The 19699-nt window shown below is 42.8% G+C and overlaps 1 protein-coding gene across 1 annotated transcript in view; it reads right to left on the reverse strand.

The window, feature by feature from the left end:
- The window catches only part of RFTN2 (raftlin family member 2), a 68314-nt gene that overhangs the window by 15929 nt on the left and 32686 nt on the right, over positions 1–19699 (reverse strand). The window contains exons 6-7 of the mRNA XM_037167586.2: positions 18605–18726; positions 17338–17441 (exon numbers count right to left, since the gene is read on the reverse strand). Coding sequence (XP_037023481.2) covers positions 17338–17441; positions 18605–18726 — 226 coding nt within the window. The remainder of the gene's footprint in view (positions 1–17337; positions 17442–18604; positions 18727–19699) is intronic.

The raw sequence follows: 19699 nt of genomic DNA on the forward strand, positions 1-19699 counted from the left end.
ATATAAGTTGCAGCTGGAAAAACAAGGAGAAAAATCCCCTAAAATGGAATATGGCCATTACAAAAAAAAATTTTAATGTTAAAACCTTGCGACCTCATCACACTAACATAACTGTTCTCGCCTGTGTCCCCTTCTAGTCTTTGTCTACGGGATGCATGTCTGCAGCCGCCGCACACCTGCATCCCTGTGTCCTGTGCTCCTCGCGGAACGGCCTGCCCTGCCCTGCAGCTGTGTTCTTAATAGCTGCATAGTATCTCAAAGACTTAAGATACCAAAATGTACTAAGTCTCCTTTATTTTAAAAAATTAGGGTATTTCCAGTTTTCCATAGTTACAAATAATGCTGCTATAGAACTATATATAGTTTTCCTATTCTTATGACTCAAGAAATATGTATAATCTTATTCTTATTCAAGGAAATCTTGAGATAAATTCTCAGGAGGAGGATTATTAAGTCAAAAGCATATGATTTAAAGTTTTTGTTTGCATTGTGAAATTTGTCTTTTAAAGAGAAGAGACTAATTTGAGCTGCCACATGTGAAGAATTTTGTATCGCTTTTCAGCCGAGGGACTTGAGCCACAGCTATTGGTTTTCTTTGCAGATGCTGCTTTGTGAGCAGCTACTCAGTATTCTCTTTATTTAATGACCATCATGGCCAATTACCCTTTGCCAAAGACGACTTGGGGTTTGGATTTCCCTGAAATGGTTTTCACAGTCTCCATGGATTTATGGGGAGGAGTGTCTGTAGCTAATGTTGCTCAGTTACGACTTTTATTATGCAAAAAAACCCCCAACAAAACCTCACTATTAGCTGAATTTTATGCTGAGCTCCTTTTTCTGGAAAACAAATGCAACATTGAAACTCTGGCTCTTAGAGGTACATGTCAAACCCACACGCTTGAGCTTCCCAAACTTACTTGTGCTGTTGAATTTTGAGACACAAGCAAATCTTTCCCCAAAGTGGACAGGGGAGGCTTCTTTTTTATTTTTATTTTTATTTTTATTTTAAAAAGACTGCTTCTGGTCTAATCTCATTTTAGTTTGACTTTAGAAGGAAAAGACTTGATATGAAATGTATCGTAACTTTTGAGAGCACCTTAAACCATCCGGAGACCTCGGCTGGGACGCAGGCGAACAGAAGCGTGCAGCCGAGTCCAGAAGGCCCTGTCTCTCTCTGGGAAGAGGAGATTTTGTTTGCATTGTGAAACTTGTCTTTGAAAGAGAAGAGACTAACTTGAGCTGCCACATATGAAGAATTTTATATCACTTTTCAGGCAAGGGTCTTAAGCCACAGCTATTAGTTTTCTTTGCAGATGCTGCTTTGTGTACCGAAAAAGGGACCAGAAGTGGCTTTGGAACCAGAAGTTCTTGGGTTCAAATCCTGACTCTCCCATAGCACTTGATAGCTGATGACTTTAGTGAAATCCTTAAATTCCCTGACTTTCTCTTCCTATCCGGGACCTTGTGAAGGATAAATAAGTCCACGTCCATGAAGACCCTCCACTACGCCTGCCGCTGGAAGGAGCACAAGAATGTAATTTCCCTCCACTTCCTCCATTTACTTAATGAAATGGGTGGAGTTAAAAAGGAGGGAAATGTCTCAGAATCACGAATAGAAAAGTCGAGGCAAAGGGTACACAAGAATAGAGGTTTCTGGGTAATGCTCTAGGTGTGTGATCCACTCAGAGAATCACGTGATGGAACAAAGGCCTGCCACTATCCAAAAATGGGAGGAAAGAGCAGGGTCGAATTCTTCTTGACTAGAAAGCAGCAGAAGACCAGGGACTGTGGTGGCGCTGAAGGATTCACAGGCAGGGCAGGTCTGACCGCCCTGGAGGTGCTGTGTGTCCTAGAGCCGGCTTCTCCGCCTTTACTAACAGGGGGAAACGTAAACTCGGAGACGGCCTCTCAAAGGCTGGCTATCTCAGCTCAGTCTCCAGATGCCCAGATAAAACTTTGGAAGGTCAGCTTCTTCCCACATCTTGGGAGGTCCTTAGAGCCAGGTCTTCAGTTTGAAATATGCCTGAGCCCTCTGTGTCCTCATTTTCTGAGGGCCATTCTGATTTAAAATAAGTCCAGCTGGATGTGGAAGCCCTTTCGGTCTGGAGAATCTAATCATGGTAGAACTGAGGGAAAGAGGTCTGGAGCCTCACAGAGTGACTAGTGGTAAGGGCACGGGAGTCCCTCATGGTCTGAGGCTCCTGAGGTCACTGTATTTACTGAGCTGGGAACAGAACACAGGATGGGGCAGAGTAGGTTTACAGTTGTGAGGACAAGAAACAGAGTTTATTCTTGCATTATGTTTTATTAATTATTACATAATTTTCTATACAAACAACTGTAATCCTATTTTGCCCCACCCTGCATTTGCCCAGCAGCACAAACGTCTGAAAGGATTTGCCTGCTGAGGTCATTACGGGACTAGAGAGTGGTTCAAATGCCCCGGGCCCTCTCAGAGGACCAGGCCTGCGTCTCCTCTCCCCACAGAAATTGTCATCCAAAAAGTGTGAGAGGCAGAAGGAAATGGGTTCGACCCGTTCTACAGCTTTACGCTACAACATGTCGGACGCATCATTTTCCTGTGATGTGTTGCTCAGAGAGGCAGTTCACGTGAGGGAAACGGCAGGAATGGCTTTAAAGTCAGATGGATTCTGGGTTTGCACCCCAGCTCTGCTGCTTGCTAGCTGAGTGACACCGAGCTAGTCACCCAGTCGTTCTGAACTTCCTGTTTCTTTTCTGTAAAACAGAGATGGTTCTGAAGGTATCAGTAAGGTGGTGGGTGCAAAGTTCTTAGCACAGACCCTGGGCACAGCAGATGCTCAATAAAGGTTTCTTTTCCCCCACTTTTCTTCTTCAATGTATTTCATAAGGAACCAAAAAGAAGACTGTATTTAAGTGTTATTTATGGAGAGGGTTTTGCAGTGGTATTAATAGACTATCAAGAAAAAGCACGGCCTTGGCTGGTGTGACTGAGAAGGTTGAGCACCAGTCTGCAATCTGAAAGGTCGCTAGTTCAATTCCCAGTCAGGGTACATGCGTGGGTTGCAGGCCAGGTCCCCAGTAGGGGGCTTCCCAATAAACAGAAGATCTCTTGGATAAAACTAAAAACAGTAACTTCATCTGGAGTAGTGCTTTTAGTGTATTGAGTACTTGCCATGTAAATTAGCATTTGTTTCTTATGATAGACATTATTATTATTTTTTAAAGATTTTATTTATTTATTTTGGAAAGAGGGGAAGGGAGGGAGAAGGGAAGGAGAAGGAGAGGGAGGGAAAGCTTCTGCTACCCTAACTGGGGACGTGGCCCACAACCCAGGCATGTGCTCTGACTGGGAATGGAACAGGCGACCCTTTGGTTTATAGGGTGGCACTCGATCCATTGAGCTACACCGGCCAGGGCTATGATAGTCCTTTAGAGTGCACAGAGAAGACCTTTCCCCTCATTTCATGGATAAGGAAATTGAGACCAGAGTTCTAAGAGTTTGTCTTGGTCACCTCAGTTCCCACCCTTTCCATAGCACCACACTCTCTCCACAGCAAGTGCAGAATGAGTCAGTGAAGCCCTGACTACAGGAGGGTGGCCTAGTTTAATTCCATTCTGGCTGGAAAACTATAGTACCTGGGTAAGTGTAGACTATTTTGCAAAGTCCAGTTTTGTCTGTAGCATCATCCAAATTTAGCATTACAATTCAAGGTTGTAGTGGAGAATAATGAAACAAATAAAAACAAGCATTAATTTTTCCTGGGCCAGTTAGACTGTGCAAACAGACCTTACGGGTCCCATGGTAGGTAGTACGGTAGAAGGAAGGAGAGGTGGGAGCAAGTTCATGACCTGCGGCATTTGAGCTCCACATTAAAGATGAAACACTGAAATCTTTGCCTTAAAAGACTTCCCCCGTGAATTCAATTATAAAAAGAAACAAGCAAGAAAAGTAGAAAGTAATTCTATCAGAGTCTAATAACATCTGTGGCAATATTTAAATTTTAAAATTATTTTTGCTGGAAGTTACAAGGACAACATGAATTCTGCTTGGTCTAATATTGTTCCTGATTTCGAGCATCTGTGAAACAGAGCTGGTGTACCTAGAATTTATGGGGAGCTGGGAAACAGTCTACAGTCTTTAAAATATAAGAACCCACGAAGTCACCTTTGCTTGTTCAGTGGGAACTGTCCCCTGAACCCAGGCCAACTTCCTGTTTGTGGCATTCTCCCCCTGGATGTCCTGCTGCCACCCCTGCCTCTTCTCAGCCTGCCCATTGTTGGAGGTTCATTTCACGTGTGACCGCCTTCAGACAGCTTTCAGTGACAACTCAAGAGCAGCGCCCCATCATGGGGGCTCCTGTGGATCCCTCGGATGGAGCTTAACCCCTTTACCAGCTCATGTGGCCACTGGGACACATTTCCCTCCTACCACATCTAAGCCCCCTGAGGAGTTTGTCCTCTCCTCTCTGCATCTTCTATATTAAGTAGCAGTAAATCCCTTTTAAGGTGGTGCTCAGTAAATATTTGTAGAATCAAAGACTTTATGAATAAGCAGTCATTTTGTTTCTGTGGTAATATATTAATGCCAGAGAACATTAAAAAAAAATCCTAGCAAGTGAGCAAAAGCTTGCAGGAGAGACCAAAGGCTCCCTAGGTCTTTTTACATCTAGGAAGGTCGTTGACATTCAGTGTGAATCTTTTAGGCTTTAACTGTCCCTTCCCCTCATGCAATGTGTTCTTCAGACACTCCAGCCAGTAGTAACTATAGCTTAGAGAATTTTATGTTAGTTTGGAATATTAAAATTTCTTGTTATACTCAGATATGAAAACAATTCACTAATCCCCTTCCCCAGTTGCTTTTGTAAAGAAAAGATTGCTTAAACAATATCGCAAAAAGGCACACTTGCTCATTTTTAAATTAAAAACTTCTGTTAGTCAAAAGACATCGTAAAGAGAGTAAAAAGGCAAGTCACCGAATTAAGAAAGATAATTAATTGCAACACATGTAACAAATAAAGAACTTATATCCAGTATATAAAAAAAACCCTTATAAACACAATTTTAAATGTGGGCAAATGGTTTAAATAGGTACCTTACAAAAAAAAAAAATCCAAATGGCCAATAAACACATGGAAATGCAACTCCTTTTAGTAGAATTTGGTGACTACAGACTAAAAAAAACCACACTGGCATCATAGTTTATATATACTTCCCAGAATGGCAACCTTTACAAGTCTGATGATATTTTTTTGTGGGAGCAGTGGGAACGCTCATATTCTGCTCTGAGACTGTAAACTTCAACATTCCACTTGGAAAGAGTGGCATGTCTCTAATAAAGCTAAAGAAATGACCTCCGACCTAGCGGTTCCATTTCTAGGTCTGCACCCTTGAGAAACGCCCTTGTGGGCGGGGAGTCCTGATCTCAGGCAGAGCAGCTTCGCGGGCCGAGCTGACCCCTGGGGGCAACCACACCACCGGCCGCAGAGGGAAGGAATAAACTGCCACGCACAACAACATGGAGAAGTCTTACAAACAATGCTAAATGAAAGGACGCGTAAAGGAATATCTATTTCCATTTTCATAAAATTTAAACACAGGCAAAACTGAATTGCATTGCTTAGGGATGTATATGTAAGCGGTAAAACTCTTAGGCAAAGCGAGGAAGTGACTGTCTTACAGTTGGGATCATGTCCCCTCTGAGTGAAGGGAGTGGGGGCGTGGGGGATACATGGGCTGCTTCTAAACTGCTGGCAACGTTCTCTGTCTTGTCCAGGTTTGTAATTGCGCACATTTGTATTTGATGCATTTTCTATATGTGTGTTTTATTTAACAAAAATTGCGTTAAGAGTACTGTATATGTAATGGTGACATGTAGGAGAATGGTTGTAGATTTACATCTGGTAACAAGGTCCCCTTCCCTTTCACATTTATTGTTTTGGGAAAATCAGTCTTGAATTCTATGGGTTTTAAATGAGGAGAGGTTTTTAGGAATTCATTTACCTGTGCTCACTTTTCCTTGAATATATCCTGCTTGCCGGAGGTGGAAATACTTCAGCTTGCACCCTCTAGGCGCACGGCAGGCGTCCCTGATCCATCCCCTCATTCCTGTTCTGCTGCGGGTTCCCGCAGCCGCCGTGCACAGACCAGTGGGATGAAGCCTGTATACTCCTTCTGGTCTGCCCGCCTGCCGCCAGGAACACTCCCTCTCTAAGACGCGTTGGAAGCCCGGTCTGAAGCCTTCGCAGGCCTGCTCTCCTCTGTCCGCCTCCGCCACCGTATTCGTCTGCCTTCCACTCAGCTCTTTTTCACTGTTGCTTCCTCAGGGAGCCTTTTTAGGCGTCTCCCCCTCATTCCTCTCCCTCCCCCATTAAAATGTAATGCCTAAGATATGCAGTGTGTCTATTTATGTGCTGTGAACTTTTTGGAGGACCACAGACCATCATGATATGTGAGGTTTCCTCAGCCCACCGTAACTAACTTTCCCCCCCGTGGGGCCATATCCATCCCCTTATTGAGAACACTTGCTCTGACCCCCACTGCAGGACTCACGGTCTGCTCCGCATTAGTTATTTGTGACCGTGTTTTCTCCCCAAGCAGATTATGAGTTCCTGGAAGCCAGAGTCTGTCCCCAGAGTGGGTAAAATACTGCCTGTGCACACCAGGCACTCAATAAAAATGTGAGTTGAACTGAAGAAACATTCTTTTTGAAATAAAATGCAAGAGTGTGAGTCAAGCTGCACACAGCTGAGCTGGTTTCCAATGAGTGGTTTATCTGCAACTGCCTAGTCACTCGTGAAATAAAAATATTCTTACCAAAAGCTTTCGGTTATGGCTTCAAAATCCATTACACTAGAGGGGGTGGAACTGTTATGTTGCTTTGTACTTTCTGATTAGTTTTACATTATCTTGTACATTATTTATTTGCCATGGCTTAATGATTGCAACTTGGAAATAAAATATGAAATAAAAATTAACTTTTTAAAAGCAAAATCACAAAATTAAAATTTAGCTTGCACCTTTGTAGCTAGCTATATGTTTAGTTTTAAAGTTCCTTTGTCTAGTGGCCTTAACTTGTTTCTCAGGTATCAGTGTGTGTGTGTGAAAGACACAGAAGGCCACTGCACCATTGTGCTTCTCCCAACTGCTCCCCCTGACAAAATGCTAAAACTTTAAGTTCAGATGAGGAAGGGTGATTACTGGAAGTATATGCAGTAGACAAATGGACTGTCTTAAAAAAGGTGACCTTATCAAAATACTGCTCGCTGCAAGGTCACTGTGAATTTAGGTCGCAGCGGTGAGTTACACAATGCTGTTTGCACAGAGCTTACATCAGGCAAGAGCAGTGCACCAGAGGGGCCACACCTGAAACCCAGCCTCTGCCTCCACTGCATAGAAACATGCAACTCCCGCTCCGCTGTCACTCGAGGATTTAGAGGAAATGATCGGTGCGCTGAAGTGTCTTAAATAACTGCAGAGACTTCTGGTGCTTCTGGGCTGTGGGGTCAAGGCTGGGGAGCGCTTTTTGAAGGGGCTGCAGGAAATGGAAGAGGAGAGTGGAAGCTGACATCACAGGGAGGAGACCTTTTTCTCTTTTTGTTACTCATTGTTGTCCTTAAGGACCAAGCTTTTGTATTCTCAGTAAAGTATCGCTTGATTCTAACATTTTTTCTCTCTTAAGGTTAAGGTTATAATTCAGTGTTACTGATAGTGAATTAGAATCACCTTGGATTCTTGTTGAAATGCACATTGCTGCCTCCCTTCCCCATTATTATTTGGAGGGAACTTTGGCTCCAACTTCCATTTTGTTCCTGTGACTATTTTTTTAAAGATTTTATGTATTTAATTTACTTCCATTTTGTTCCTGTGACTATTTTTTAAAAATATTTTATGTATTTAATTTTATACAGAGAGGAAGGGAAGGAGAAATGGAGAAAGAGAGGGAGAGAAACATCAATGTGTGGTTGCCTCTCATGCACCCCCCGCACTGGGGACCTGGCCTGAAACCCGGCATGTGCCCTGTCTGGGAATTGAACCAGCAACCCTTTGCTTCACAGACCAGCACTCAATCTACTGAGCTACAGCAGCCAGGGCTTGTTCCTGTAACTATTTTAAGGTCAGTAATGTTAGCTGCTAGTTAGGCTAATTTGGTCCTCTACCAGATTTTCCCTAAAGAGATTGTCAATTTTCACCTTAATTTTTTTGAAAAAGAAGCAGTTGGGCCCATTCATATAATTATATAGTGATAACGATCAAGAAGGGATTCTGGAATGCTTTCAGGGCTGACAACAGTAATCTTAGAACAGTGTGATATCAGGTTGCCACGTTTCGATGTTTCTGTGGTAGTACAGCTTTAAACATCGGTGGTATGGTATTGCCGAGGATAATGAAGCAACAACCTTACTCTAGAAACACAGGGAAAATACCCCGATGCGATCAGATAGTGGGGTATATTCAAGTAATGAATGAAATAAGGGGAAAGTACCTTATGAATAGACCATTTAAGTTATGGCTTATGTAACAGAAGAGAAGGAGAGAGTCGAAGTTGTTTAAGACACTGTTGTGTAAGAGACAGAAACAGGAAGGAGGAACGCAGTCACTGGCAGTGGTCTGAGCCCCTCGTCCAGACACGCAGGCTCCAAGAGAAGGGCCATGGCAGGTGCTCATTTGGGTGTGACCATACATGGAAAGCCCATGTCTTCATAGTGCTGCTATTTATTCTTGTTTCTTTTCCTGGCTCGTAATCCTCAGTGCTGATTTTGTATAGAAGGAGCTATACTATTTACATTTGCTAAAATACAATGATTTAGAACAGTCCAAGTTGTCGTTCTTGCCTGGTTGGTTTCCACTTCTCAGAGATTTGGATTCTGCCAAAGGATTAGGTCCCAGATAAGAGCTTTAATTTATTAGTCCACTGGGCATAGGTCCTGCATTGGTACTTTGCATGTGTGATCTTACTCAATCATCATGACAATCCAGTAAAGTTGATATTATTGTATCATTGTCCAGATGAGGATACTGAGACCTAAAGAGGTTAGGTGACTTCCCAAAGTCATAACAGTTAGTTAATGGTGAAACTAATTAAAATGAGATTTGTAATTAAAATGGACCATTCTAGTTTCAGAGACTAAAAATTTCCAAGCTGTGTGGTCCACCTGGACCAAGGAGAACCACACGTAGTACTTTGTTTTCATGGCTGACAATCAGCCCTGCTTCCTGTGCACCGAGGCAGCTAAGACCAGCATGAGGCCATCACAGGGACAGCATGTCTGAACAAGAATCAAAAGGCAGAGGATAAACAGGTTTTACCAAATCTCTGTTATCACATCACAGTGAACCTTAACCTTCATCCTACATTGTCTACCTTGCAGGCACTTGGAAGGACCCAGCTTACAAAATGTAAAGGGACAAAGCAAACACTGATATTGCAAAATGTCCCTGGCATACCAAAGAACATTGACGTTGTGTGCTCTAGTGTACCTTGTTGCACAAGGGCAATTACTGGTAAAATACGTTTTTCTGCTACCTTCTACCCAGGGTCAAAAGCAGATTCCTAAATGGGGTTCTCTGCTAAATGGTGCTACTGCCTCTTAGTCTCTTTACTATTTGAATATTTCATCCAACGTTGACAGTCTAGACTCGCTGACTTTTAATACTTCTGTGGAACATATAGCCCTTGGTAGTTACAATGTTATACTACATGACAGGTGAACTTGACCTGTCCCAAGCCGAATGCGAGGCCCCGGTGACCTACTGAATGTAAGCTTAACCAGCTTCAAGCTCCTTCAGGGAAGACACTATATATGGAGTCCACATTTTTTTTTACTTGATTCTTTGCTTTAAAAAAACCTTTCTTTCAAAAAAAATCACAGAATAAATATGTATTATTTGTAAAAAATCAGAATCATAAAAAACATATAAAGAACAAGTAGAAATCCCTTCTTTCCCCTTCCCCTGCTCATAATTCCAAGAACTAACCACTCACAAGAATTTCCTTTTTTTAAAGCTTTGCCATAAATAAAACACTTTATTTATATTATTTGATGAATAATGAAGAGTGTTCCTTTAATTTCTAAGTACGGTCGCCCCATTGAGAGTTATAGCTTCTTTTATAGACACTCAAACCCAGCAGCGTGAGTGCAACGCCTACTCAGTCCAGCGCTCTGGGTGGTGCGAAGGGGAACGTGAGGGCGGACGGGTCCGCCCACAGAGGGCTCGGAAGGAGAGGGGTTGACTCCTGGCGGTGTCGCTGGGGTTACAGAAAGTGGAAAGTGTTTGATGGGAATATTTTTTGCTTTTTCTTTTAAAAATGTATTGTTTTGTAATCAAATATTGAATACATATAAAAGATGATGAATTACATTTAAGATGTAAATAATAGTAATTTAATAATCATGTACTCATCCCCCTATTTAAGAAAAAAATCCCCACATACTTCAGTTGTTAAATTAACACACAGAGATACAAAATAAAGACTTAAAGCCCTGGCTGGTGTAGCTCAGTGGATTGAGCACGGGCCTGTGAACCAAGAGATCTTGGTTTGATTCCCCATCAGGGCACATGCCTGGGTTGCAGGCCAGTTCCCAGCAGGGAATGTACCAGAAGCAACCATACACTGATATTTCTCTCCTTCCCTTCCCTTCTAAAGATAAAGAAATGAAATAAAAAAAAGACTTAAATGTTTAGAGAAATAAAACAAATGAATAAAAATATGATTGAAGAATAAGAGACTATAATTAATGACTGAGCAGGTTTAAAAAATAGAAATTAAAAAATGAAGAAGATGGAGGAAGATGGAGGCGTAGGTGGAAACACCTTGCGTCCACGCACAACCATATATAAAAACAAAGTTTCAACAATAATAAACACAAACCACACAGAAAATCGACAATACGGAGTCCAAAGACAACGAAATGCTCAGCTAAACCGGTAAGAGGAGCAAAGCCAGCAGCAGAGGGGGTTGGCAAAAAAGATCCCCAACCAGGTGGTGCGCAAGCAGCGGAAGGCGTAGATCCCAGGTGCGGGCTAGCTATGGGCAGACACAGGGAAGAGGCGCGGCTGGCTGTCTGCAGTAGGTGGAGAATTTGCGTGCAGATAAACCAGTGAAGAGGCGAGCATTGAGATCGCACGGTGCAGGGCGGCGGGCTTGCACATTCCCGCTCGGATAAACAGGCCGGGGAGGTGGGATGGACTGGCGAGCTGCGAAGACCGCCATTGCTCCCTCTCTGACCCCGCCCCCACAAACAGCCTCACAAACCAGTGATCTGGGTGGCCCCGCCCTGGTAAACAACTAAGGCTCTGCTCCTCATACTTAAGGGGCATGAACAGACCAAAAATGGCTCAAGAACAACTCAGAGCCCCAGAGCCGATAAATCTAAGTGATGAAGAAATAGCCAAACTTTCAGATGCACAGTTCAAAACACTGGTGATCAGGATGCTCACAGAACTGGTTGATTTTAGTCACAAATTAGAGAAACATATGAAAGCTAAACTAATTGAAATGAATGGTAATGCACAGGAAACCAACAGTAATGGAAAGGAAACTGGGACTCAAATCAAGGGAGTGAACCAGAAGGAAGGAAAAAATGACCAAACAGAAAAGAATGAAGAAACAAGAATTCAAAAAAATGAGGAGAGGCTCAGGAACCTCCAGGACATCTTTAAACGCTCCAACATTGGAATTATAGGGGTACCAGAAGGGGAAGAGGAACAGTCACGAGTGGAAACCCTATTTGAACAAATAATAAGAGAGAACTTCCCTGTTTTGGCAAAGGAAATAGACTTCCAGGAAATCCAGGAAGCTCAGAGAGTCCCAAAGAAGTTGGACCCAAGAAGAAACACACCAAGGCACATCATAATTACATTAGCCAAGATTCAAATGAAGGAGAGAATCCTAGAAGCAGCAAGAGCTAAGGGGACTGTCACCTACAAAGGAGTTCCCATCAGACTGTCAGCTGATTTCTGAAAAGAGACCTTACAGGCAAGAAGGGGCTGGAAAGAGGTATTCCAAGTCATGAAAACCAAAGACCTACAACCAAGATTGCTCTATCCAGCAAAGTTTTCATTTAGAATGGAAGGGCAGATAAAGTGCTTCTCAGATAAGATCAAATTCAAGGAGTTCATCATCACCAAGCCCTTATTATATGAAATGTTAAAGGGACTTATCTAAGAAAAAGAAGATAAAAAAGATGAACAGTGAAAGGACAGCAAACTCACAGTTATCAACAACCACACCTAAAACAAAAGCAAATTAAGAGGACAGCTAGATCAGGAGTGAACCATAGAAATGAAGATCACATGGAGGATTAGCAACAGGGGAGTGGGAGAAGGAGAAGAGGGGAGAAGGTACAGAAAATAAGTAGCACAGACAGTAGATAGAAAATAGATGGGGGGAGGGTAAGAATAGTAGGGAAGATACAGAATCTAAAGAACTTGAGACACGTGTTCATGAACTAAAGGGGGGGAATGGTGGGAGAGGGGTGTGTAGGGTGGAGGGGAAAGGAGGGGGGAATAGAACAAAGGTAATGGCATAATCAATAAAAAATGTAAAAAAAAAAAAGAAAAAAGAATAAATATTAAGCCATCAAGTCTGTGGTACTTGTTATGGGAGTCTTAGCAAACTAATATTATATATATATATATATATATATATATATATATATATATATATATATTAAAGATTTTATTTATTTATCTTTAGAGGGGAAGTGAAGGAGAGAGGGAGAGAAACATCAATGTACGGTTGCCTCTCATGCGTACGTCCCCTGCTGGGAACTAGCCTGCAACCCAGGCATGTGCCCTGACTGGGAATTGAACCATGATTCTTTGGTTCACAGGCCCACGCTCAATCCACTGAGCTACACCAGCCAGGGCAACTAATATTATATTGTCAATATATTATAGTTGTCCCATTTTCCTCCCTTTATTCCCCTCCACCCTGCATATCCTCTCCCACCCGCAGTTCCCCCACCCCTTAGTTCATGTCCATGGGTCATACATATAAGTTCTTTGGCTTATACATTTTCCATACTATTTTTAACCTCCCCCGTCTATTTTCTACCTACCATTTATGCTACTTATTCCCTGTATCTTTTCCCTCACTCCCTCCTTCCCCTTCCTTGCTGATAACCCTCCATGTGATCTCCACTTCTGTGATTCTGTTCTTGTTCTAGTTGTTTGCTTACTTAGTTTTTGTTTTTGTTTTATGTTCGGTTGTTGATAGTTGTGATTTTTTATTGTCATTTTACTGTTCATATTTTTTATCTTCTTTTTCTTAGATAAGTCCCTCTAACATTTCATATAAGGGCTTGGTGATGATGAACTCCTTTAACTTGACCTTATCTAGGAAGCACTTTATCTGCACTTCCATTAGAAATGACAGCTTTGCTGGAAAGAATAATCTTGGATGTAGGTCCTTGCCTTTGATTACTTTGAATACTTCTTTCCAGCCCCTTCTTGCCAGTAAGGTTTCTTTTGAGAAATGAGCAGATAGTCTTATGGGAACAGTTTATAGGTAACTGTCTCCTTTTCTCTCGTTGCTTTTAGGATTCTCTCTTTATCTTTAATCTTGGGTAACTTAATGATTATGTGCCTTGGTGTGTGCTTCCTTGAGTCCAACTTCTTTGGGACTCTCTGAACTTCCTGGACTTTCTGGAAGTCTATTTCCTTGGCCAGATTGGGGCAGTTCTCCTTCATTATATTTTCAAATTAGTTTTCTATTTCTTGCTTCCTCTTCTCTTTCCGGCACCCCTATGATTTGGATGTTGGAACATTTAAGGTTGTCCTGGAGGTTCCTAAGCCTCTCATTTTTTTGAATTCTTGTTTCTTCGTTTTGTTCTGGTGAATGTTTCTTTTTTCCTTCTGGTCCACACCATTGATTTGAGTCCCTGTTTCCATTCTGTCACTGTTGGTTCCCTGTGCATTTTGTTTTATTTCACTTTTCATAGCCTTTACTTTTTCCTCTATTTTGTGACCATACGCAACAATTTCTGTGAGCATCTTGATTAGCAGTGTTTTGAACTATGTATCTGATAGGTTGGCTATCTCTTTGTTGCTTAGTTGTATTTTTTCTGGAGCTTTGATCTGTTCTTTCATTTGGGACTTTTTTTTTCGGTCTCAGTGCGCCTGTTCTGTAGTGAGGGGTGGAGCCTTAGGCATTTGTCAGGGTGGGACAATCCACATCACTGCCTGGTAGCGCTGTATGTGGGGGAGGGGTCAGAGAAGGAACAATGCTGCTTGTTCTACTCTCTGCCAGATTTTAGTCATTTTCCCTGCTACCCACAATCAAATTGGGCTCTTCTGGAGCTAATTCCCGGGTGGGTGGGCTTGTGTACATTTTAAGACCCTGTGGGTCTCTCCAACCAACTCTCCTGCAAGGCTGGGAGTTTCTCCCGCTGCCACAACCCCCACAAGTGTTTTCAATCAGAGGTTTGAGGCTTTATTTCCCCGTGCTGGAACTCCAGGTTGTGAGGTCTGTCTCCCTCCCCAGTTGTTCCTCCCGGTTTATCTGCATGCAAATGTGGGACCACATGCTCTGCCAGCCACCACTTCGCTGGGTCTGCCTGCTGCTGCCTTGCCATGAGTCTTCTCTGCCCAGCTGCCTGTCTCTGCCCATCCTACCGACTGGTCTGTATGAATGTTTCTTCTTTAAGTCTTTGGTTGTCGGATTTCCATACAGTTTGATTTTCTGTCAGTTCTGGTTGTTTTTGTTTTTAAATTTGTTGTTGTCCTTTTGGTTGTGTGAGGAGGCACAGTGTATCTCTACCTTACCTTCATCTTGGCCAGAAGTCACTAGAATTTCTATGCAACCTTTCAGAGTTTTGCTAGATACATTCAAAATGTATAAACTTTAAAAAAATTGTATTGTACTATGAAATTGACCCGAAACCTTTTTTAAAACTCAACAATTATCAACAGAGACTTCTATGACAATATATTTATAGATCTACATTATCATTTTCAAATCAGCTTCATATTATTGTATTGTGTGGATAGTCCATAATTTATTTCACCAGTTTTTACTGACAGATATTTATATTGTGTTCAGTATTTTGCTGTAATGATCAATAGTTTAACGAGCAGCCCGGCACTAGCCCCCTTGCTATTTTAATTGCACACGAAGACAAGCTTCCATGGGGAGGGCCTGGGAGGTCCACTGTGACTACTCCTCATTCGAGTTGGTGGCTGCTCCTCGTTCGAGTGGGCCCCCTTATCCCTGGGGACAGCCTGTAACCTTACGCGGTTTGTCATGCAGGACCAGGTGGTTAAGATGAGTGTGGCTCCAGGTCCCCCTCCCCTTCACATCCTTGAGACCTCTCCTTCCCCACCTTTGATCTCAGTCCCATCCACATTACCAAACCAACCAGAAGCAGGAGATGCTGAAGAATCCCACCCAGTGTTCACGGCTTAGCATCCAGCCCACTGGGCTTTGTTTAATCTAGTGCCCAGCCAGTCATTCACGTCACTTCGGAAAATATTTAGACTCATGGGAACTGAAGCCCTGAGTGAATGCCAGGGAGGAATGATAAAAACGCTTTTCACTGAGGAAAAGGAACATGAAAGGCTCAGAACTCAGAGCACTTTTAGGAAGGATTAACTATAACAGGCTAAATGACACCCCACATCAGGGGTGACAAGCTCATTTTCACTGGGGGCCACATCAGCCTCATGGTTGCCTTCAAAGGGCTGAAATAATTTTAGGACTGTATAAATGTAAGTACTCCTCAACTGTTAAGGAGCTGATATTACATTCAGCCCTTTGAAGGCAACCACGAGGTTGATGTGGCCCCCGGTGAAAATGAGTTTGACATCACTGTCCTACATTATGCAGCTAGGAGAACTGCCAAAAAGGTGAGACCGCCAAATGCCCAAGTTATTCAGAGTGCTGATAAGCTTCAAGAGCTTGTGAGATGCAGGTTCTTGGGTTCCACCCCCAAAGCTCCTGACTGTCCCCTGGGGTGGGCTCCCCAGGGAATTCATGTTGCTTGGTCTGAAGACAACATTTTGACAATGATTGATGTGCTGTGACCTGGTTAGGTATGCCACGGATTTTTAAAAGATGGGAAATTATGCTTCAGGGAGTGTCTCTCACAGTTTGAAAGTGACTATAGATCTCTGAGAAGAAAAGCAGATGAATTGCTTTGCTTACTTCTAATCCTTCCTTTTAAAGCGTGAGCGCGTTAACTCTGTACCTACCTTTATCCCTCTCTCCACCTGAAGAAGGTGTGGCTTTATTATAAAGCCATGCCAATCAAATTTTTTAAAGATTTATCTTTAGAGAGCGGGGAAGAGAGGGAGAAACAGAGGGAGGGAAACATTGATGTGAGAGAGAAACATCCATCAGTCGGAGAGAAACAGGAGCCAAACTGGCGACCTTTGGTTTTGTGGGACGACACCCAACCAGCTGAGCCACACCAGTCAGGTTCTCAATCAAATGCGTGTTAAAGTTTGCAGGCACCTTGGGATACTGCTAAGTTGCTAAGCTAGAAAAACCAGAAAAGGTGGATGAAACTGAGGAAGGAGGAGTTGTGTTCCTCAGCTACAGGTCATAATTACTCAGGATGTTAAACCACTACTGCTTCAGCCAGAAGGGAAGCCTGGGTGGGCCTGTGCTGTCCTCTGCAGGTGGTCCCTGGCCCAGACAGACAGCCCCACAGTCAGTCCTTTTCTGGATGCCAAATAGGGCAGAGGGGACACCTCTGAGTCCAAAGGATGGGAGAGCACTCTATACAGATTTAATTGGTCTCTCTCTCTTTCAGAAAGAAGTACAACTTAATTTTTCCTTTTCAGGAAAGGAAACAGGGATAATTAGTAAAAGGTGAAAAGGAAAAGTTGGTATTAGTGAACTGTTGATATTTTAATTCTAACATAGGCATTTGTTTTAGTGGAAACAGCTAACAAGCCCCTGCTCCGGGGCTGGGCGCAGGTGGAAGTGCTGCCTGCTCCGCCCAGGCCTCTGGGGGGGGGGCGGGGGGGCAGCGCAGCTTCACCTGTGCAGAGAGGAAGAGCAGGACCCCGGACCCTGCAGAGTGTTTCTCTATTTGCAGATTGATATGGACTCAATTTTCACTCTAGGGAAGAACCAGCATCTTGAGTTCGTGCAGAAGCAGCCTTGAGTTGGGAGGCAGCCTGCTGTGTCCCTGCTGTGGCTCTGCCTGGTGAACTTGTGTGCCCTTGGGAAGGGGAATAGATTGTATATAGATAACGCAAGGGGATTAGATTTGCTGATCTCCAAGACCCATGAAATCAGATTAGAAAGTTCAGTTTTTGTAGGCATTAAATAGGCACTTAAGTTGGGTTACCTAAAAAAGGAACTGTATTTTAGAATGAGAAGAGTGTGTAAGGACACTTTGGCACTACCTGTCGTGTCTCAGTATAGGTGTAGGCAGCACGTTGGTCAGCAGCCACCCAAACTCGGCCAGCGTGTGCAGCAGGGGGCCGTAATCCGTCCTGATTTCACAGCCCTGGGGGAACAAGCATAAGAGCTCCCAGTCTGATGGCAAAGACAACCAGCTACACAAGCGATTGCAATACAGGGCAGAGGGTGTTCTGAAGGGCGTAGTTTACGCTCCATAAAGTGCAGTTTCACTGGGGTGCAGCCTTTCTGCTACCTGCTGCCTTCTAACCCTTGAACCGAGTTAGAAACACTGGGTATCAGAGGGGAGACACGTTCCCATCTGTTCTCCAAGGTTTGGGCGCTCCTTGGGTCTTGTTGCCTTGGTTTTGTTCTGGCATCAAACACTAATGGGGGTGGAGTCTGCATTTTAAATGAGCTCCCTAGGTGACTCGGATCTAAACAGTTCACAGGCCACACTTTCAGAAACACCTGTCTAACAACTGGGAACCTAAGGACAAGAGTGCGGACTGGGGACTGAAAGGTGAGAGGAGCTTAGAACTGCTGTTGATTTTTTTTGAGCTGAGAGCTGGACTTGATTTTTACTTGGAGCTTTACCTCTTCCTTCAAATCCTGTGTATGACTCTCAGTGGGATTTCTAGTTTCTTTGAAAAAATGGGCCATGTCTCTAACCTTTGTAAGACCAGAAAGGCAAACGTGTCCATGGAAGAGCCTGTGAGCCAGGCCGCATACACACCCCGCAATGTGCCCGAAGTCAGTCTGCACACCTCAGGTGCTGACCTCTGGCCTCAGAGTGCACGTCGGTAGCAGTGCCCTCTCCCATCAAGAAGGACAGTGCTGTGTGTACGCATCCGGCCTGCTGACGCAGAGAACACCTTCTGGATATTTTTGCCTTTGACAGTTCCCAAAGTAAAAAGTCAGTCACGTTGGTTGCTTGGAGATAAAGTACTAGTTATTGACTGAAATTTTTCACTTTCAATCAGTTTTCATGGCATTGTGTAAAGGGAACAGAGCCAAAGGACTTTGTTTAGGTCAGAATGCCAGTCTTTGGGGATATACTGCTGTTTTCGTATAGATCATTGCTTTGCTCTCTCACAACATTGGGTAATGCAGTGCTCACAGATCTGAAAGAAGTTTGTTCACGCATCTGTCAGGAAACTCCAAACACAGCACAAATACGTCAGGAGACTTTGCTGTGTTAGGCAGAAAGAACTTTAACACGTAAAACTAAATATGAAAGTAAAGAAAAATTGTCAGAAAGCTGCAGTTTACCTCGATAACAGTCCATTGTTCTACCACGATGGCATCATTTCCTTTTCTACTGGAACCTGGAACTCCAGAACCTTCTTCTTCATAGATAAAGAATCCTTCCAAAGATTTAGGCAGATGGTCTCCTTTGAGGAAAAGGATACAATTGAGAAGAGTTGTAAATGCTGAGTGTTTCTTAAGATCACCTAAACCCTTAAATAACCCTGGTAGGAAGCACGCAGGAAAACGTACACGTTAACAAATGCTCATTATGGCTCAATCAATAACATCCTCCTCCTCCTCTTTGAAGGTTTATTTATTTATTCTTCCAAAGGTCAAGACAGCTTTATACTTCACTGAATTAAAACCGAATTGTAAACATGAACATGACAATAACAAAAACAGAATAAAATAACATCATACAGTGAAAGGCAAGTAGATTTCCTAAGCCTCAAAAGCGTCTGAAAATAGCATCACCTCAGATTTTGGTTTCTGATATGTATGTTGTATGCATGTTACTTACATCATTAAGAGAAACAACATCAGCAATGTTAATCCTTGAAATTCACAGGTGTGATTTAAAACTAATGTGAGGTAAGGTTACTTCAAAAAGTATAAAGAGAGAACAATTCTTTACTTCAGTGATTCTTAAAAAAAAAGAATGGTGACAGGAAGATTCTAAACAGAAGTCATTGTCAAAAGAATTCCTGCTGGGAAGGAAGTTTTAAGGGAGGGCCTCTCTGACATTTTCTTGAATAGCTGACAACAACCATCTGGCCAAAACCGAACTGATTCTATGGAAGTTCTTTTGTCTCTAATTTTGCAAGAGGAGACAATTTTCCCATGGTCACATGGAGTTAAATATTTTGGTTTTTATATAGTGAAATGTCACATCAAAGTTTCCCTAGTTGACAGTTATCCAGAAAAGAAAGGCCTACAAAGTTTTCAAATGAGCTACTAACCTTAAATATAAAAAAGACAAACATAATCTTAATATAATATTTAGTTTTAGTTTTTATGAACAGGCTATGCAAAAAAGTCATTATATTATTATTTTCACATCACTTACAGTTCAGGCAGAGTATCATGAAGAATTTACATTGTTCAGAGCGGTTTCCA

The sequence above is a fragment of the Artibeus jamaicensis genome, unplaced genomic scaffold, assembly GCF_021234435.1.
Source record: "Artibeus jamaicensis isolate MK-2021 breed Jamaican fruit bat unplaced genomic scaffold, CSHL_Jam_final contig_391, whole genome shotgun sequence".
Lineage (NCBI taxonomy): Eukaryota > Metazoa > Chordata > Mammalia > Chiroptera > Phyllostomidae > Artibeus > Artibeus jamaicensis.